Source organism: Pseudochaenichthys georgianus, chromosome 16, assembly GCF_902827115.2.
Source record: "Pseudochaenichthys georgianus chromosome 16, fPseGeo1.2, whole genome shotgun sequence".
Lineage (NCBI taxonomy): Eukaryota > Metazoa > Chordata > Actinopteri > Perciformes > Channichthyidae > Pseudochaenichthys > Pseudochaenichthys georgianus.
The window spans coordinates 36,728,750-36,750,608 of record NC_047518.2 but is presented as its reverse complement, the minus strand read 5'-3'; the positions used below and the strand labels follow the sequence as shown (position 1 = coordinate 36,750,608).

The following is a 21,859-nucleotide window of genomic DNA, read 5'->3' as shown; positions in this document are numbered from 1 at the left end:
GTTTGTGGGCCAGTTTACTCCTGGTGTCTTTCTTTCTTTCTTGCAAAGCCTTTTCCTCCTCTCTCTCTTCTCCAGTGGTCAGCTCGGTGTGTTGGTCAATACAAATGACCATTTCTCATCCAACAAACCCCCCACATACTCTCGGTCATGTCCACGTGATTCACAATTGTATTCCCCAAGGATGTATTGGATATTGTGTGATAGAAGGGCCCAGATGTGGGAAGTGACCAACACTCCTCACGAAAATACTTAGGTTTTAATGGTATTTCTTTCAGTTTTAAGAGACTCTCAGGAAGATACAGTGTCTTAAATATTTTTACAAAATACCCTTTTGTTTGAAAATCACAATTTGTAGTAATGTGGTTGAAGGACAGGGCTTATTTCTGTATAAAACAAATTAAACCTCATTGGAAGGTATTTCTCAATGTCTAACATCCAATAGATAAATGTTTAAATCAATATCACGGAAATAGGCAGAAATAAATAAGACATTTTACATCCTTTGAAGTGTGATCAAAACGTAGAAAATACGAAGGAAATAAACCTGAAACCGACAGGGTTTTTGTAAGACTGATTTGGTTTAATATGGGTTTTAATTATCTTTACAATAGGCCTATGATTTATTGCAAGTCACCTTTGTCCATTTGCTTATTTCATGTGTTCCACTGGCAATTAATACACAAAAGTGTGCTTGATGTAATATCGTGTTTTGTTTCTAGTCGTGATTGCGTTTGTTTCTTTGCTATCAGTGGGCTGCTGTCCTAACATGCCACAGAGGGTTGTAATGCTAATCCAGATGAAACATGGCGGGGGGAAGTGTTGTCCTCCCAGGAAGGAGCAAGAAGCAGCTAAACCGACTCAAACCTCCGAGGCCAAGAGCTTCAAATATAGCCTACAAGAAAACGAAAGTTAACTTGAACTAAACAAGACAAAAACGAATACATAACTGATATTTTGTTTTACTCCCCAAAATACAAGATGGCAGCATGTAAACAAGCCAAGCTGGCCAAACGAATTCATGGATCGATAGTGATTGATTACATGCATCACGTAAAGATGTTGACTCGTGTCCTTGTGGAGTGATGGATGAATCAAAGACACAGGAAAGTGATCTCACAACCAAGCTTGAAAGAAAACCATCCAGCTACGAAATAACCAACATGTAGCCCTTACTAAAATGTTTTACATTTACTAAAACATATAAGAGTGAGCTGATTAAAAACAACTATAGCTGGCATTAAATAATTATAATAAAATGGAAATATAAAGCAAGATAGGAAACATACATATTTTTGGGAATACTAATTGGTTCTGATTATACCAAAACACGTAAGAAGGATAAGCCACGTTTTTTGTGGCATAATTAAATCCTATTAAACAAGAAGTTTAGCCTAATTGTCCTCCTGTTAGAAGGAGAAAGACCTTCAGTTCAATTAGTTACAATTAGCTGCCGTGATACAATTATTTTTACTTAACTTTACCAGTTATCAGTCTTTTAAAAAATATATTTTTTGGTGAATGAAAACAGCTCCACCTCTGTGTGCGGCCTGATGGGTGTTTCAGAGGTGACCTGTCGATTTCATCACAAGTACACAACGACCTCTTGTGGACCCGCAAAACACCGATCTGTGGCTCCAAATATTACATCATCCACAGAACTACATTTACCACATTAGATAAATGACAAAAGTATAAATCAAAGAAATGCACAACGCCAAAGTGTTAAGTAGTGCTACCAATAAACTCTCTTGAAAAATACAAACATCTTTGAATACAAATATGTTTATAAACAGGCTTCCCTATAAAGATTTAAGCTAAAACAAGTTTGTTAGTTAGCCGATTATAACCACGCAAATCAACATATAGATTTGTACCAGAAATTAAGTCGTTTTTATGAGTTTGTGAAACTGGCATTCAATTATGAGATCGTGACATTTAAAAAGCTCTTTTCATATGGTATTTTTAAATCTCAAAAACGATGGGCATATTATAAAAATCTTGTTAATCCTGCAGTTTTTGAAGCTTTAAAAGTACCTCTGTGAATAAAACAATTAAAAACATAATAATAATAAAACAACGATCGTTTTTTAAATCTTTTTTTTAAAAGAAGATTAAAAAAAACGATCGATCTAATCTATTCATTTTTGCATCTTTTGGAGATAAACATACATAATTTAGAATTGTAAGACCAAACTTCACATTATAAAAGCTGTATATTTACGCTACATTATTATACATTTTGGTATACTTCATGTGTCCTTCATCAACAATTTGCTCGACAATGGGATGGAGTTTTTTGGAAAAACCTCTGAAAATGTCAGTCATTTATATGTAATTAAACGCCTTACACCATATACACTAAAAACGTTGGTTGCACGAATATATAACATTGTATGCCTATAATAAACCGCTCAGTAGACAATTTAAGTACACTCTAATGAAGTATCATGAGCCGGATCATTTTCAGTGGAGAGGTTAGTATTTGAAGTGCTGCCTCAGATTATTCTGGCTTGAAGCCAAGTTCTCCCTGCTGGACTCCAGCCAGGGTTCAACGAGTTATGAACTGCAAAGATGACTGTCTCTTGTTAATTAATCAAGTGTTTTTTTTTTTTAACTAACATTGCTTTCCTTTTAGGCAATATGAATGAGAGCAAACCGCAGGTCCTTCTGCCGATGTTACTTTCTAGGAATCCTTCTAAACTCCAGCATCGTGTTCTGCGAGAAGTCATAAATACAGAATACATTGAGAAATGCTTTCTATCAACAAAAAAAATTAATGATAATAACAATAATATTAATAACATTATTTGAAATCACTCAATAGTCCATCCATCCATCTTCTCCCGCTTATCCGTGGTCGGGTCGCGGGGGTAGCAGTTCCAGCAGAGAGCCCCAAACTTTCTTTTCCCTGGCCACATAAACCTGCTCTGGCTGGGGGATCCCAAGGCGCTCCCAGGCCAGCGAAGAGATATAATCCCTCCACCTGGTCCTAGGTCTACCCCTTGGTCTCTTCACAGCTGGACGTGCCTGGAACACCTCCCTGGAGGCGCCCAGGTGGCATCCTAACTAGGTGCCCGAACCACCTCAACTGGCTCCTTTCGACGCGAAGGAGGAGCGGCTCAACTCCGAGTCACTCCCTGATGACCGAACTTCTCACCTTATCCCTAAGGGAGACACCAGCCAGCGGAGAAAACCCATCTCGGACGCTTGCATCACTCCTAATATTTTTATTATTTGAAACTACTAATAGTAACATTTTCAACACAGATTTTCTACTTCCGTATTGTATGCTACTTTGTACTTATACTTCACTACAATTCAGAGGTGAATATTGTGCTTTTACTCCACTACATTTATTTAACACCTTTAGTTACTTTTTTTGAATAACGCCTGGAGTAAATTCACAAGCTACCCTGCAGTATACAAAGTCATTAAAACTAGCTGCACATTTCCCAGCTTTTATAACACTTTAATGCATCAATAATTATAATCAAAATATATAATATAGTAGTATTCTGAAATGGCACAATGAGTACTTTTACTCCTCGTACTTCAAGTAGATTTTGATGCCAATTGTTGTACTTGAGACACATTTTGATTGAAGGACTTTTAGTTGTGAGAGAGTATTCCCATTAGATCTGAGTACTTCTCTCTCTGCATATTAAACTAAACATCACAGCATCTAGAGTTCTATATCCCGGCAGTACCTGAAGGCAACACTGTGAAGTGATCGTTGTGTTTTATGAACTGACCGCTAGATGTCAGTATAACTGAACTCACTGTGTAGTCAACACATAAATGTGAAAACCAATTCTCACAATTGACAGCGTGTGATGTGCTAAAGAGATTACTCTCTGTTCAGAGTCATAATGGTACTAAGTACCATGTAGCTTGTGCGCAGACAACACTTACATTTTTTGTTTCTATAGATTTATGTATGCGCATGGTTTTGCAGCCACTTACAAAAAGCAAACCAGAGATGAGATGAGCCCCGCCTGTTTGATATCCTAAACGCACTGTGTGGAGCAGAAACTAACCAACCACGGAGGCTGGACAGTCCCCCGGACACCATCACCGGATAGCATCATTCACCGGATAGGATCACCGGATAGCATCACCCGAGAGCCTCAAAGTCTGCATCCCAACACCGGTCGCCTGTCCGGGATCAGCTGCTGGGTGGGACTCTGCAGCCAGCTGGAGGATTGACAGTTTGGAGATCAGTGAGTGTAGCGTTTGAATGGAAACGGCATCGGCAACTTCTGTCCGGATACATCGTTAAAATACAGCATTTCCCATCAGCTGTAGAGAGAACACGTTATAGATTTGCTTATTTATTCCCATTGTAAAGTGCGTAACAAGCGCTTAGCAAAGTGAGTCTCCTCACAGGCTTCACTACGCAGTTTAGCAGAATGCAAACCATGAAGCTGCAGAAGAAAGTTAGAGATCTAAAAGCAAACTGCGTCAGATAGTCTGCTGTGACTAGACTGCAAACATGTAGCTAGTTTGTTTTGGTTATTCATCCAGCAGAATATGACATTTGCAGTTACCATGCAAGACACCTTTGAAGAGTAGCCCGTAGGTTGTGAGGTGAACTATAGGAAGCAGAATCAGTAAAGAGAGGTTTATCTGCGCTCCCATCCACGCAGTTTGCAGCTTCTGCTACTCCGGACAAACATGGCAAGACTACGGAGGAAAGCTTGCATAGCTTTGTTTCTCTTTACGCTCTTTATCTTTGGAGCCATGATGGGGCTGCGGACCCTGAAGCCCACGGACGGCTTCTCGGATCTGTCTCCGGGCGTGGAGCTCCTGCCGATGATCGGGGGGAAGATGGACCGGAGATCCGTGTCCCGTGACGCCTACGCTGCTCCTGGTGAAGCCCAACCGGGAGCTAGCAAAACCAAAGCAGCTCTGTCCAACTCCGGACCCGAGGGGACTATATTTTATGATGTTCATATATTTTACTACACCTGGTACGGTAACCCAAACTTGGACGGTAAATACATTCATTGGGACCACATACTGGTTCCTCACTGGGACATCAAAGTAGCTTCCAGCTATCCGAGAGGGAGACACATGCCACCCGAGGACATCGGTTCCAGTTTCTACCCCGAACTTAATCCGTACAGCTCGAGGGACCCGGACGTGTTGGAGTCCCACATGGAGCAGATCGGGGCATCTGCTGCAGGTACAATACAGTTCAGAGAAGCAATGGACTCCATGAAGTTCTTGAAAAGATAAAGAAAAACAGAGTGTGTTCTCTCTAGCTACTTGAGGGCTAAACTCATTTCAGCACCACATCCAGTGGACAGCTCAGAGTCCTGAAAAACCTGCTGATGCACGTTTTCTGCTGCACGGGGATACACTTTATGGCTTTACAAGCTACAGTAAGCAATATATTAACTCCTTAAGACTATAGTATGTCTAAACTACATTTCCTGGCTATCACAATAAAAAAAAGAGAAGTGTGCTTCAATTTAGTCAATTCTAGTCTGTTTTTCAGCATAGCATAACCCTGGGCTGGTAATATCAGGATTCAAAATACTTTACATTTTTTTTCATATGGAAAAGTTAACATTTCAAATATTTAACATGATTTTCAACGACGAAATATACTGTACTCAAGAACTCAAAGAAATAAAGATATTAAATAGGGAAAGGGAAATAGAATAGTGCAAAGAGACATTTTGATGCATTTGGAGAACTTAAGGCTCAGATCCCATCATTGGACATCTCTTGACATATTGATCCGTTTGTTGTCTTTTCAAAAACACATATGGCTTCCCTAAAAGAGAGCAAAGTCCTGCAGCCTGGTGTCGAGTAACAGCCGGGTGTACCCAGCTGTCTGCAGGCCCTGATAGGCCCTGATGTTTCAGTTTTGCGGCTCACGAGGTTATTGTACACCATGCGTAATGACCAGGCCAACCATCCCTTTTGTTACATATACTCCCTGACAGATGGATCATGGGAGTGCTGGCCCACAATGCTTAGTAAAAATAATCCATTTAATTAGACACCGCAGTCTGCCAAACTCTAAATACTTCCATTTGGCTTGATGACTGATTCCCCACCACTTCAGAAGGCCCATAAATAAAATGAATAGCAGCGGCCATATTCTTAATACACACAGACATAGTTGGGTATTGTAATCTAATAGTCTTACAGAAAACGGACATACATTGAATGATTGAGCTCTTAGTGCAGCATCTGATGTGCCAAATCCTCTCTAGTCTCAGTCGCCATTGTGGCCAAGATGTTTCTCTGTCAGAGCATGAGGATGCATTTCACTACTGGAATTTATGAGCCATCATAAACTCAAACTGCGTGGAGAGATTGCCACTAAAACAAAAGATAATAAATAGTTCAAAGTTGACAGTTCGTATTCATCAATCAGGCACTGGATGAGTGGAAAGAAGGCATTCACTCTCCTCCGTACAGCCATGAATGGATTACTGATCTGGCCTGCTTTGGCTTTATTTGAAGTGAATGTCAACTTTTGTTATGGACAACAAACTGAAGGCTTGTAAGAGTGTTCCTATGTCAAAGCAGGTCTCATAATTAATGCATCAACAGCATTGGAGCAACAACCAACACAAATAAAGGTAAAGAGAAAAAAAAACACTATACAGAGAGACGATAAACAAGCAGGGTTGAAAAACACCAAGAGTTGCAAAATGGCCACAAAGAAACCCAATACGATCACAAATAGACATGTTTTGCTTTTTGTGGCGTTTTGCTCCTTTTTAGATGGGTTACATATGGGTGCCTAAGGATCCACAGTCGTATACTTTATCCACGCTTACAGCATCACATCACACACCTTACCAGCATCTGTCTGCTCCTATAAAACATGATAACTACCCTTAGATTGTAATTACCCTAATGGATTACCAGGGCAGAATTCGCCCAGTGTGTTCAATAAGAGCACAACTGAATGTGTTCGTTCAGTGGTCTCAAATGTAAAACTGTGTAAAGGGTGGCATGAAAACCTCCTTGTAGATTAATAAAAGCAAACATTTGTCGGCTCAGGTTCCTCCCCACAGGGTTTTCAGCATTTTTTACAATGAGCATGAAATCCATACGTCATTAAAACAATGCAAATGAACCAATAACACTTATTGGTTAATTTGCATTTTGGACATCAGCAGTAGGCGCTCTATGAGGTATTACCAGTGTGTTACGTAGAGGAAGGATGATCAGACTCATGAGTTTCTGTGCGTCTCCAGGGGTTCTGGTCCTGTCCTGGTATCCTCCGGGCTTTGCTGACGACAACGGGGAACCCACTGAGGATTTGGTACCATCTGTACTGGATGCTGCATATAGACACAACCTCAAGGTAAAAGGCATCAGCACATTTTGAGTGAGTGTGTTGGAAAGTGTGTGTGCGTCAGATATGAAACAAAGTGGGGAAAGAGTCCAAGGCTGGATGAAGAGCAATACATCAAATCCTTTGTGAGTCATGACATCGACGCAGGGAACCGAGTGTTGATTTTTCAATGATTTGTCCATTTTGAATCAGCAGCGGTTTGAGAAAAGTTGGTTTTCCATGAGTAATGCTGCAATGGGCGTTGTAGTGGGTATTCCAAATCGTATCTTTCTTTATATTTGTATTTATTTAACATTTACATAAACAGGTGTGAAACATTGAACCAGCCTCTCTTACATGAAGACCAGAGAACACAGATAAAGCAATACTAAAAACACATAATACTAAAAACAGATTGAAAGCAGCCAAAACAAATGTTACAACAGACAGGAGCTATATGTCTTACAGGTTGTTTTTTTTAGGGATATACAGTGGGTAAAAAAAGTATTTAGTCAGCCACCAATTGTGCATGTTCTCCCACTTAAAAAGATGAGAGAAGTCTGTAATTTTCATCCTAGGTATACCTCAACTATGAGAGACAAAATGAGAAAAGTCACATTGTCAGATCTTTAAAGAATTTATTTGCAAATTATGGTGGAAAATAAGTATTTGGTCAATAACAAAAGTTCATCTCAATACTTTGTTATATACCCTTTGTTGGCAATGACAGAGGTCAAACGTTTTCTGTAAGTCTTCACAAGGTTTTCACACACTGTTGCTGGTATTTTGGCCCATTCCTCCATGCAGATCTCCTCTAGAGCAGTGATGTTTTGGGGCTGTCGCTGGGCAACACAGACTTTCAACTCCCTCAAAAGATTTTCTCTGGGATTGAGATCTGGAGACTGGCTAGGCCACTCCAGGACCTTGAAATGCTTCTTACGAAGCCACTCCTTCGTTGCCCGGGCGGTGTGTTTGGGATCATTGTCATGCTGAAAGACCCAGCCACGTCTCATCTTCAATGCCCTTGCTGATGGAAGGAGGTTGTCACTCAAAATCTCACGATACATGGCCCCATTCATTATTTCCTTTACACGGATCAGTCGTCCTGGTCCCTTTGCAGAAAAACAGCCCCAAAGCATGATGTTTCCACCCCCATGTTTCACAGTAGGTATGGTGTTCTTTGGATGCAACTCAGCATTCTTTCTCCACCAAACACGTCTAGTTGAGTTTTTACCAAAAAGTTCTATTTTGGTTTCATCTGACCATATGACATTCTCCCAATCCTCTTCTGGATCATCTAAATGCTCTCTAGCAAACTTCAGACGGGCCTGGACATGTACTGGCTTAAGCATGGGGACACGTCTGGCACTGCAGGATTTGAGTCCCTGGCGGCGTATTGCGTTACTGATGGTAGCCTTTGTTACTTTGGTCCCAACTCTCTGCAGGTCATTGACTAGGTCCCCCGTGTGGTTCTGGGATTTTTGCTCACCGTTTTTGTGATCGTTTTGACCCCACGGGGTGAGATCTTGCGTGGAGCCCCAGATCGAGGGAGATTATCAGTGGTCTTGTATGTCTTCCATTTTCTAATAATTGCTCCCACAGTTGATTTCTTCACACCAAGCTGCTTACCTATTGCAGATTCAGTCTTCCCAGCCTGGTGCAGGTCTACAATTTAGTTTCTGGTGTCGTTTGACAGCTCTTTGGTCTTGGCCATAGTGGAGTTTGGAGTGTGACTGTTTGAGGTTGTGGACAGGTGTCTTTTATACTGATAACGAGTTCAAACAGGTGCCATTCATACAGTTAACAAGTGGAGGACAGAGGAGGCTCTTAAAGAAGAAGTTACAGGTCTGTGAGAGCCAGAAATCTTGTTTGTTTGTAGGTGACCAAATACTTATTTTACCAAGGAATTTACCAATTAATTCATTAAAAATCCTACAATGTGATTTCCTGGATTCTTTCCCCCCATTCTGTCTCTCATAGTTGAAGTGTACCTAGGATGAAAATTACAGGCCTCTCATCTTTTTAAGTGGGAGAACTTGCACAATTGGTGGCTGACTAAATAATGTTTTGCCCCACTGTATATGTAATAAACTCAGAATGGGTTAAAAAAAAATATATACCATGGACAAACCGGATGTCTTAAAAACGTGATAACTTCAGTCTCAGGTTGCTTAAAAGAAGACACACATCAGGCCACATATCTATATATTGTAACAAGTCACACATTATGAAGTCTTTCCCTTAGCATTATAAAACATAGTTAGCGTAGTTAGGTTAGTTATGTAAAAGTGAGCTTTTATTGAGTTTTGTACTAGTTTTGAACCCTTAATATTGAGTGATCACAGATCGCCAAATATTAAGGGTTGACTGTATTCATTAAGTGTATCTGGTAGAGAAGAACCACAGCTAAGCATCTTATCATATGCATAGATTTGATTTGTTAAATGCACATTAAAGCCTAAACCGTACAGAGAAAATAAAAGTAGGCCGAGCACAGAACCTTGAGGAACTCCATTAACTACACTGAGCAAAAATATAAACGCAACACTTTTGTTTTTGCTCCCATTTTTCATGAAATGAACTCAAAGATCTAAAACATTTTCTATGTACACAAAATAACCATTTCTCTCAAATATTGTTCACAAATCTGAAAAAATCTGTGATAGTGAGCACTTCTCCTTTGCCGAGATAATCCATCCCACCTCACAGGTGTGGCATATCAAGATGCTGATTAGACAGCACAGGTGTGCCTTAGAATGGCCACAATAAAAGGCCACTCTGAAACGGGCATTTTTGCTTTATTGGGGGGGTCTGGGGGGGTCCGAAAACCAGTCAGTATCTGGTGTGAGTGGTAGGGGTAGGGTTAGGGTTTGGGTAATGTTGTGAATCGAGTGGCCTGTGTTCGTCGTCCATAACATACGCCTGCCCATACCATAACCCCACCACCACCATGGGCCAGTCGATTCACAACATTACCCTAACCCCTACACCAGATACTGACCCCCCCAATAAAGCAAACATGCACGATTCAGAGTGGCCTTTTAATGTGGCCATTCTAAGGCACACCTGTGCAATAATCATGCTGTCTAATCAGCATCTTGATATGCCACACCTGTGAGGTGGGATGGATTATCTCGGCAAAGGAGAAGTGCTCACTATCACAGATCTTTTCAGATTTGTGAACAATATTTGAGAGAAATCGTTATTTTGTGTATATAGAAAATGTTTTAGATCTTTGAGTTAATCTTTGAGTTCATCTCATGGGAGCAAAAACAAAAGTGTTGCGTTTATATTTTTGCTCAGTGTACAATAATTCTGCTTTTTTTCCAAACACAACCAACTCAACAACCTAAAACAAGGCAACAACTTCCACAGACAATGTGCTATATGGCAAGCAGCTTGATACACTTCAATGGCAATGTTTGGACAGATCCCTATCACTTCATTTCTGAATCATTGCCAGATCGATGTCTAAATTTGACAATCTGTCTATTATCTCTCCATCCAGTTATCTCACTAAGAGCACAGTGACAAAGGGGCTAGAAAAAGGATGAATGATGCTTCACAGAGGTGAGCAGAGAGCTTAAAACTGCACATGGTAGTAATCTCAACACAGACATGGTGCTGTGGTTCTTTATCAATGTCGAGGACGATTCCTTGGCAGGACAAGTCCCTCTGAGTCAGGTCCTTCAGAAGCGATGCAAGAATCCTTCCTAGCCTCGGAAAACGAAGAATTGTGGAACAGGCTAACGGGTGTGCAGGTGTGCGTCATATGCGAGGCCCCGCCTTAAATGGAGCGTGATTTCCGCCAAATATTTGGAAATTGGTCCGTGCGCAAAGCACTGTCGGGATTTTAAGACCGGAGGATACACATTTGCAGCCTCGAAATTTCCCGCAATGAAGGACGCCGGCCTCGGTAGAATTCCAAGCATCCTGGACATTGGAACAGTCCTTCGGAGGGACTCGATGACGTACTATCCTTGAAATAGTGGCTTTGGAGCAGCCTTCCTCGACATTGAGAAATACCCTGTGTATACATAAGCCGCGGTTTGTTTTTAGAAAGTTAGTACGTATCAGAGATTTAGAACCTGGCGTGGTGCTTCTTTTAAAGCTATCTGTGCTTCTTAGTGATTTGATGTTTGCAGCTGCAGTGACATCTTGAGAATTACAGAAAAATAAGGTAAAATAGCTGCTGCTGGATCAGTAGGGGATTGAATGAGCTCGGGAGCACATCAGCAGGGCAGAGAGGTGGGGGGGGTTGCAAAACCACAGGACCAATTTGCCAATTAGGCTGGAAAATGGCACATTCAAGGGAATAACCACCCACTATGTTGGCCTATCTGCCTGCTGTTTCTGTATTGAAGGCCTTATTAAACTTTTACGGGCTAAGCTTGCGGGTAATGCGATACAATTCATGTCAGATTCTCCCCGGATAAAGAGCGAGTGAAAGTGTAACGAAACAGAAGAGGCCATGACACAGTGATCAGAGTTGGAGGTGTTTTTTGTCCGACTTTCACATAGAAATTCTCCAAAACGAGTGTTGACAAAGATACATCATGTGGATTTGTTCATATTTACAGCTACTCAGAAGCTTTCTGTATGAATTTGAAATGACATAAGAGAGACAGGCGCTTAAGAGTTTTCTTATGTCAAAGCAGGTGCAGTGAATAATTCAAAACAGCATTTGCGCCAAACACTGAGTGTCTACAGAAAATAAAAAGCAGCCAGCCGACAAGATCAAAGCATCAGCATTTCTTTCAGGTGAATGGTCAGTATTTTGATGATTTGATTATTGGTTTTAAGAATTTTAAAGCAAAAATTAATATAAACTCTTCTATGTAGCCTCTCCAACATTAATATCGTCTGCTTTTCTTTGTAGTGTAATTTAAAATGCAGAATTTGCGATGGGCATTATTTTTGTTTATCAGTATTTTATTGACTTGTGAATAATTTAAAGAAGGAGTTAACCACTCATGTATATTGTTACTAACAACCCTTATGACATCCATAGGAAATAAAAGGCCAACAAAAAGCCATGGCTTGATGTTATTTTTCATTTCATGGTTTATTTGAATAGGGACAATGCACATTGATGAACACTTTAAACAAATACTGCATCAAGTGTAAATATGCCAGAGCTAATTTCCATCTGTAGTCCCTCACATACAACATTTAAGAACATGACATTTATATACATAGTAAAAATAAATACATGATATGCAGAAAGAGCATGAGCAGCATGCACAAGTATTTACCACATGGCAGTACACTATAGCAGCTACGACAATTAAAGTGCAACAGAAGATACCCCTGCGTTAAAGTGCATTTAACGGTGATTGCACTTTTGTTTGTTTCTCAACCATTCTTTAAGTTGTCCTTTAAAGCTATTGAAAGTGGGACAATCCCGTATCTCAGTTGGGAGGCTATTCCACAATGAGCTGCCTTTAATGGAGAGGACATTTTGTCCAAAAGTGGTCCGTCTGCAGTGGACTTCACAGTCTCCTCTGGTTTCTGACCTAGTGCAGTGTCCAGTGTGTTTTTATGTTCCTATTTTAGTGTAAAGGACCAACAATCAGTGACTTAAGGTAACGCGTTGTTTGTACAACTTCTTAAAGTTGTTACCAAGGTTAATGACAAAGCTAAGTCATTGTAAAAATCGTAACAAAATTAATTACGACGGTCTGTATCCTGATGTGAAGGGTAAAGATAATTTATTTTCCCGCTGCGTTGTGCCACATATTGGCCTCGTCTTTCCCATAAACAACTCTGATGAGAGGCAGTAAGTCTGTCAGGCCACTCTGTCAGATTTGATATTGCATTTGTTTAATGTTCTGGTTGGCTGCAGGCAGACATAATGTATCTTTGCAAAGGCAAGACAAGAAAGCCTGGATTAGACATGCAACACTGAGCTGATGAGGGTTTACACATAATGCTGTCAGGAGAGACGCTAATACATTGAATTGAATGCCATGCTTTATTTTCACGAGTGACCGAGCATGCACGACATTTTCATAAAAAGCGTGGCGGAAGCTCGCGTGGAAAGACAGACCGAGGCTTTCTACAAATAAACCTCACATTTAGGAACTTCGCTGACATACGCAGGAAGTGATGACTTATGAAAGCACGTGGAAAGGTCACAGCAGAGCAGAGACAGAATATACGGTGTGTGTACCGCAGCATGGTTACAGCAGCACTGCACAGAAGGACACTCATCTTTTGGAGTTCTTCTTCTTGCATCATTTCAGTAAAATGCTGGATCAGTTATAATTATCTAAAGTAACAACATTAAATAATGTCTTCGCTCTTCTCCACTCAAAGGGAGGCAGGGAAGCCGAAGTGAGGACAGATGGTCTCACCGTGGCAACAGCCAAAAATCCATCAGATCAGGATTCAGGAAACACACATATCAGCAATCAGCTTTTAGTAGAAAGGTGGCCACCAGCCAGGGATGAGAAGTTTTGTTTTGAAACAGCAGGCCCTTGGAGAGTCTTTATAATATGCAAAAACAACATGATGTCACAGAGAAAAGATTAGCAAACGATACCGAGATGAGGCAAAGGCAGAGCTCTCAGAATGCATGCCTTAAAACAAATTCAATCTATTACTGTGAAAGGGGGATAGGATGCCTCTCCATACACACTCCGTTATCCAGCTTATATATTTCCTTCCTTATCCTCCGTTTCCTAATCTTATTTGTCTCCTCCTGTCTGAGGATGGCAGTCTTCCTAACTAACTGCTACACAGCATTTGAATGAGTTCTTCCAGTGGAGTTAAGTTGCTCACTGGGGCGTTAACCTGTACAAGATGCATGGCCCGATGAACTGCTTGAATTTGTTTAAGTGAATGCACATTTGGATTGAGAGCACATATTAACCAGGCCTGCACCTAGCTCCCAACATGTTGCTTTCACTATACATCAATTGTGTTGTCTATAAATGTGGAAATGTGCCGTTTTAGTCTCAACTTGATGTATTCACAATGCAAGTTTTATTCAAATGTATTGTGTTATTAACACAATACCTTAACATGTTTTGTTTACTCGTATACAAGACTGGGAAAGTGTCAACTTGGGGTAGTGGAGGACTGTTGACCTTAAACGGCTCTTCTTCTTGAAAAAAACTCAACACTCACTCCCCACTATGAAACTACTTTGCAAGATACAAAGAACGACAAGCTAATGTGTATCAAGTATGATGGTCGAGTTGATCTACTGTATCTGTGGTCTTCTCAAGCGGAATTGGATAAAGTTATGTATAAACCCCACTAGCTCAGGACCGAACCCATCCATATGACCTCAGACGCTCATTTTAATTGATCTGACGCAGCCTCGCCACTAGAGATCAATATATCATGGTTTATAGAGCTTGTGCACAAATCATGATAGCTTTGAAGATACACTCTAAATTGCACATTTGCAATGACTGCGTGCTTATAAGTTAGAATCCAGACGAATGGAAACAGGAACTGAGCTATCTTTCGCCAAATCCAACTTCCATCACACAAGCAGTCCCACAGCACCCAGCTAAACACACTGATGCTTTTTGTTGGGTAACGCTCCACAAGAAAGCAATGCACTTTTCCTTATATAAGTTGAACAGTATTCCAGCAGCACCCACACACACAGCTCGTGTTTTTTTTGTACGCCAAAGCTGGAGAGCGGATCACATGGAGAGCGGCTGCTCGACCTCAGATTGAAGAGGCGCTGAAATAGTCCTTCTGCCCAGGGGAGGGTGGGGGCGGCTGCATGGGGACAGGGTGGGGGCGGCTGCATGGGGACAGGGTGGGGGCGGCTGCATGGGGACAGGGTGGGGGATGGGGGGGGTGATTGGAAGCTGGAGCAGAGGGGAAATGTGCATCATGGGTCCCATGACTCAGTATGCCTCTCTGAACAATCTGCACCCTGAGGGGCTGCACACGTCCTATCCAGTAAGTAGGCCATGCACACAGGGGGAATTAGGCCCATTGGTGCCCTGTGATGGCATCATCCACACTTTCTTTGACCACTGAGTGAAACTGACACTTTCTCATAAAGGAAATGCGCCCAGCTTTTGGGAAATGGATCGAATTGTTATAACTGGAGCTTTATCTTTGTGTTGGCTCGCATGCCTCCTTTACTGCTTTCTGCATGACATGGCACGACATTCCTCTCTGCTCAGCATTTATCGGGCTGGGTTATTTCTGGCTCATGTCGTCAGGGTTTATGAGGTATTAAAATGTGTCCACTACGTCTCATTTACTTCGAAATTACCACAGAGTAATGGGCAGTGTGTTTGGAAAATGAGCTTCTCTCGCGGCCTGCTGCTCTGATCAGAACACCATAGCAGCTTTTTTCCACCCTGTGAATGATATGGTTTCACCTCGGCTAAAACCTTTTTACAAATAGGTTTATATTGAGCTCCCTTTACTTTGCTCTCAATTTCCAGAGAGAGTCGAGAGTATTATGGCTTCGTAAACACGGTCTCAAAGTTTACTATGATGCAAAGGATATTCCTCATCTTTTTCTTCAAGTTTGATATCTTGTCAGCAAAGTGCATCCAACCCCATCAAAAGATATGCTTTGTAGTGCATAAAAGCACTTAGCATCTGCATTAGTGGTTTCGTTTTTCTAGCCTTCAGTCTTGACAGTTTAAGTATAGACATTTGCAGTTTAAAACTATTTTCTAAGCTTAGCCAATTCAAAAACATCACTTTAAACCATTAGTGCACTTATTGTAGATGCCATAGTGACAGCAAATGAAGGAAACTGTCTGTGGAAAAGCACTTGTTTGCAATACAGTTTCCCAACAAACATTTGAGCACACTATTATGACTTGGATGTGTAACTTACTTACATGTTGCATGACTCAAAAAAGTCATGCAACATGACTTTAATCCTTTAGGTTATCCGTCATTGAGTGCCACAGTGACGCGTCCTAAAACCCGGAAGTAACTTAGCACTTTACCCCGTTCGGTTCCTTCGGCAAAAACCAATGCAATTTCTCCGTAGGATTTTGGAAAATAGCTCGAAATAAGGTCTGTGGTTGAGACAAATTGAAGAGACAGATCACGTTTTGTTCAGCCGGATAATATCCACATGTCTACCCTACTTTTATAATCATAAATCTAATCGATAGATTTATGATTAGAGGCACTCTATAGAGAGGCGAAGTCCCTCCCCTTCCGGGGGAGTTCCATGGGACCTTTTTTTAAATCATGCATTGAAGTCAATGGAGCGAGAAAGATTATCTTTCGATCCCGTTTGAATAGTGCCACGAATTACACATATGATGTTTGTCAATTTAAAGGATAATTTTTCAAGTCAAAAAAATTTAAATGTGTCGTAAAACTGTGAAGTAACACTTTTTTTGTGTGAAACCGCTCAATGACCTACATCTCTGGTCTCGCCCCACACACCAAGGTGGCCGTCAAGTTGAAACATTTCACTCCTTTCTTTCAGAATGAAGTAAAAAGTATTAAAAGAGGTGAAAATCACTCCAAGACTGGGCACGTTGAGAGCTGTACACACACACAAGGGGAGTTAGTCGGTTCCGTAAGAGCCAGCATGCGGGACCGGGATTCGTAGTCTTTCTAGTTGCGTATTTTTCATAGTCTTTTATTTCAACAGCTTTACGACAAACTGTGACTTTTTTTACATGGAAATAATTTTTTAAGACTGACAAACATCATATGTGTAATTCATGGCACAATTCACCCTCTGCCTGAAACCAGCCTGCTCCGATTGGTTAGCTGGCTGGCTCTGTCGTGATTGGTCAACAGCTTAGAGATACCCCTTAGCCTATCACGTACAATGTGTTGATGAGATGAAAGAAACTACCTCTGGAGGGAGCTTAATAATGTTTGCCTTTGCAGACCATTTACATGCACAAACATATCAAACTACAGGAAAGGGAAATCCCAATAGGGCCCCTTTAAAGACTTGAAGACTGTTGATCCCTTGACTTTCCCTCCAGCACCACCAGCAGACAGACATCTAATGGTTTTGCAAAGTGAAATATTTCTGCCGCTATTGAATTGGTTCCTATGAGATTTGCTTCACAGATGCATGTCCCTCTGCGGATGAAGTGCAATAACTCTGGTCATCACTTGTCCACCAGGTCAAACATGTCATGTCTAATCCGTCCTATTCTAGTTGAAGCAAAACAATGTTCTAAATTCAGACTTTAATGTTTTTTTTTATCAAGAATAAGAGAGGAGTTATACAAGAGAGGCGATGTGTCTTACTAGATGAAATCCTTGCATCCATTTAGCTACCGTTGGCCTTCAGCATGTTAAAAAGCCCCTTTCTTTCACATTGTTCCCCATGGGTGTCCAGAAGAGAAAAGTGTTTCACTCGGATCATGCATTATTCAACTCTCTGAATTCTCCGGCCATTCGTTGAAATATTCAACCTAAGCACTTTTTGTGTACTTGTCACTTCAGGTCCCTTGTTCCTTAGCTGCGTTTGTTCGTCAATTGCAAATACACGTTTTCTTTGGCGAGGCATGAACAAAAGTCCCCAGGGGGGCAGCACTTAGGGTGAAAAACATCTACATACGGACAGAATTCATCATGAAAATGGAGCGGTTAAAACATCTTTTGTCACAACCCGTCTGAAAGGATCTGCTTGAGTGGCTAACTGTGGTGTGCTGTTCTCTAGGTCAGTCTTATTCAAAGGCTTTTAAGAAAAGATGTAAATATGGTCATCTGTAACATGGTACTAGGGCAGAGAAACTAGACGTCTGCTATCATGCCAAACTGTAGTGAAACACAAGGTCAGAAAGACTGACTGGAATTGAAAAGGTAGAACCATTTTTTTAAGATGTTGCAGTCCGATCAGCTCTCACGGCCTTTGGCTATCATATAGTGTGCATCTTATTGAGCTATTTCTTTCCTGGCAACTTCAATTTAAAACCAGATTCATATTGCCATCGTCAGGCCCTGTGAAGTCTCCCCCTCTGAATGTGTCAATGCAATGGAAATAATATGATACATAAAAAACTAACCAGGTTTTTTCTCTCTGCATGTTTTCCTAGGTTGCATTTCACATCCAAACATACAGAGAACGAAACGACCAGAGTGTGCACGACAACATCAAGTATATCATTGACAGGTAGGCTGCACTTCTCCATCACCGACTCAACTTAAGAAGGAAGTCATTCATATTTCATGCTCAGTTAAAGGAACATTAGTTACAGAACAGACATACGTCTTGAAAGCATTTCTGATTATATAAGGCTAGTTTCATGACTTATGGATGACTTTTTGAAGCAAAATGTTAGTATCAAGGTTGCTCTGAAAAGGTACTGCAGATTAAAATAAGCCAGTATGGCTAACTCTGGCACATTGACATAATGGACTCGAAATCATGACTCCAAAAATATCCAGTTTCCAACACATTTTAACGAGAAATATTACCCTTAGTGTATTTACAAAATTAAATGTTTTGGAGCACCTCCATTTGGTTTGATTTGGAAACAATTTGCTGGACATTCATGGTGCCCAGAGGGTAAGTACCCTATCTGGCTATTTGACAGCAGCTTAAAATACTTTTGATGACAACTTCAACATTTACTTGCCATTGAAATAAACATACTTCGGACAGATGCTTTTTTACTCAAATGTAACAAACAGTTACAGAGCCATGTTTAATACAAGCCAATATGTACTATATTTTAGCTGGATTTGTTCACTTCAAAGCATCTCCATTCTTCTCTATGTCTTGTGCATCATTTCCAAAATGTATTCAGACATATTTGGCATATTTAGAAACCTTTGAATCTCAATTAGTACATAAAAGAAAGCCCTGTTGGCCTAACACAACAATAAGCTGCATAGTATAATAATAAATTACATTTTTTAATTAGAGCGCTTTTACAGGTGCTCAAAGCACTTTACAATTATATATTAGTCTGTTAGTCTGTTAGTACAGACTTGCCCATGGTGGCTAATAACTTGTTGATTGATTTTGAAGTGCCATCAGGCAAAAATAATATCCACTTGTTCCCAAGATATAATAAATAAGATTCAGGGTCCCCAGAGGATGAACTCTTCATTTTCCAACATGAGCTTTCCTCTGCTGTACTCCTCGTATTCCACATTCAACAAACCCAGGCAGATTGTGCCGACACGTGTTGACCAGGAGAAGGGATATACACTTTGAACACAGATACTTTACTGTCAAACCTATCCTATCACTGAATCTCTGTAAACAAACAAGGTTGATTATGTTGACACTGACAAACTATGTAACTGTCGTCTTTTAAAAAAGGTATGGTGACCATGGAGCCTTCTTCAAGTATACTACCAACACAGGGAAGAGCCTTCCTCTATTTTACATCTACGACTCGTACCTGACTCCTCCAGAGTCCTGGTCTGAATTCCTGACTCCCACCGGCGCCCACAGTGTGCGAGACTCAGCCTACGACTCCATCTTCATCGCCCTGATAGTGGAGGAGCGCCACAAGCACGACATCCTCGCCGGGGGCTTTGATGGCATGTACACTTATTTTGCCTCCAACGGTTTCTCCTTCGGCTCTTCTCACCAGAACTGGAAGGCAATCAAAGCTTTCTGTGACGGCAATAATCTCATCTTCATCCCCAGCGTTGGACCCGGTTATATCGACACGAGCATCCGGCCGTGGAACAACCACAACATGCGCAACAGGGTGAACGGTCGCTACTTTGAGACGGCCCAGCAGGCGGCGCTCAATGCCAGGCCAGAAATCGTCACCATCACTTCCTTTAATGAGTGGCACGAGGGGACGCAGATAGAGAGAGCGATGCCCAAAAAAACTGTGACTCGTGTTTACTTGGACTACCAGCCACACGGACCCGATCACTACCTGGAGTTGACCCGTCGCTGGGCAGAGCAGTTCAACAAAGAGAAGCAGCAGTGGCTCATGTGAGCTTTTAGACAGACTTGAAACGGCATGCTATCGTGAAGTGTGTGTAGTGTACACATGAAGGAGAAAGAGAGGGCGGTGAATGTAGGAGCTGTTGAGATGCGAGTGTATAAGGACATGCTATGACCTTCAACAAGACCAGATGCGCGAGTTTCTGTGCATGCATATGTTTGTGCACACATGCTGATCTGGCAGGTTAGGACACTGTGTCCTCAGTACGAATTGTCCTGGTTGAGTTTTGGGGTAAAGCTGTAATAAAGGGTTATTCTGGGGGAGTTCTGAAATGCTTCGTCAGCCGTCTCTTGCTCTTTTCTAAATTAATGCAACTTAATAAAACTAAACAAACACACTAAGAAAACTGTAACCATAAAATAAAGAATCCATTACAATCCCCCGACACTTAATGCACACTTTACGTCTAACCCAATTGACACTGTTTCTGTATACAGATGTTCCAGTTTACCAGCAGGACTGATCAAATGGTGAGGACATGCAGTTTAAAAAGCAGTAAGTGAGGGTTAAGCAAGTGACAATAACAGGTTAGTATTTTGCAAATACTTTAATTCCCTCTCTGGCAGAAGATAAGATTGATACCACTCTCATATCTGCCTGTTAAATAGGACACCAGTTAGCTTAGCTTAGCATAAAGAAAAAGGGAAACAGCTCAGTTATGTCCAATGATTATGTCAATTAATTGACCACCAGCACCTTTACAGCTCATTTTCAAATCTAGATGCCCCTCAGAGTCAGTTGTTATTTTGTATTATTTGAATTTTTGTTTTTGTAGTTATTTACAATTTTATCAAATTTGTTTAAAGAGGCTGCATTATTAAAACTAATGATGAGCTTAATACACATTTCAGAAAAAGTACGTTTGTTGGCAAGTAAAATAATATACCCTAAAGTGTTAGCATTCAGATTAGCATCAACATCAGCATAAATCAATCCATCTGGAAGTAAAGTGAATCCGACAGCTTCATGGCTGCAAAAACAGTCCAAATATAGCAACATTTCCCTAATATTTACAGATGTACCAGTTAGCTAATCTGAGATTTGGTGTAATTTCCTTTTATCGTGGGCAACATTACCTTCGGTTACTTTAATAATAACAACAACAGAATGGGAAGTTTTAAGGCCAAGGCTCTATGTTTAAAAGTGGATACATGAATAGAAATGTACCAATTCCTGGTGGACATACACGGTCACGGTGGACTCGTTTGATAAAAGCCTGCTGTCTATTAAAGTAAAAGGGTACTTTAAATAAAAGTATGCTGGTACTGAGTGGTTTCTGCTGGTTGTTTTTTTCTCTCTTTTCAAAAAGACTAACCTCCAGACACCTAGGGTGTTTCTCAATGTCGAGGACGCTTCCTTGGAAGGACAAGTCCCTCCGAGTCAGGTCCTTCAGAAGCAATGCAAGAATCCTTCCTAGCCTCGGAAAACGAAGAATTGTGGAACAGGCTAACAGGTGTGCGTCATATGCGAGGCCCCGCCTTAAATTGGTCAGTGTGCAAAGCATTGTGGGGATTTTAAGACCGCGGAGGATACTCATGTGCAGCCTCGAAATTTCCCGCAACGAAGTACGCCGGCCTCGGTAGAACTCCAAGTATGCTGGACATTGGAACAGTCCTTTGGCGGCACTCGATGACGTAGCATCCTTGAAATAGTGGCTCTAGAG

The 21,859-nt window shown here is 41.1% G+C and overlaps 1 protein-coding gene across 1 annotated transcript; it reads left to right on the top strand.

Annotated features, from left to right (window-relative positions):
• The first annotated feature begins 3,846 nt into the window (after nt 1-3,846).
• On the top strand, nt 3,847-21,409 carry LOC117460254 (glycoprotein endo-alpha-1,2-mannosidase-like protein). The gene is made up of 4 exons (XM_034101548.2): nt 3,847-5,185; nt 7,224-7,333; nt 18,316-18,392; nt 19,551-21,409. The coding sequence occupies exons 1-4, from the start codon at nt 4,675-4,677 to the stop codon at nt 20,185-20,187; spliced, it is 1,335 nt and encodes a 444-aa protein (XP_033957439.1). The 5' UTR covers nt 3,847-4,674; the 3' UTR covers nt 20,188-21,409.
• The last annotated feature ends 450 nt before the right edge of the window (nt 21,410-21,859 follow it).

Excerpts from the sequence above, each read along its gene's own strand:
- LOC117460254 (XM_034101548.2), top strand. The coding sequence starts at position 4,675 with ATGGCAAGACTACGGAGGAAAGCTTGCATAGCTTTGTTTCTCTTTACG. Across the intron at positions 7,334-18,315 it reads CATATAGACACAACCTCAAG|GTTGCATTTCACATCCAAAC; the intron begins GTAAAAGGCATC and ends ATGTTTTCCTAG. Across the intron at positions 18,393-19,550 it reads ATCAAGTATATCATTGACAG|GTATGGTGACCATGGAGCCT; the intron begins GTAGGCTGCACT and ends CTTTTAAAAAAG.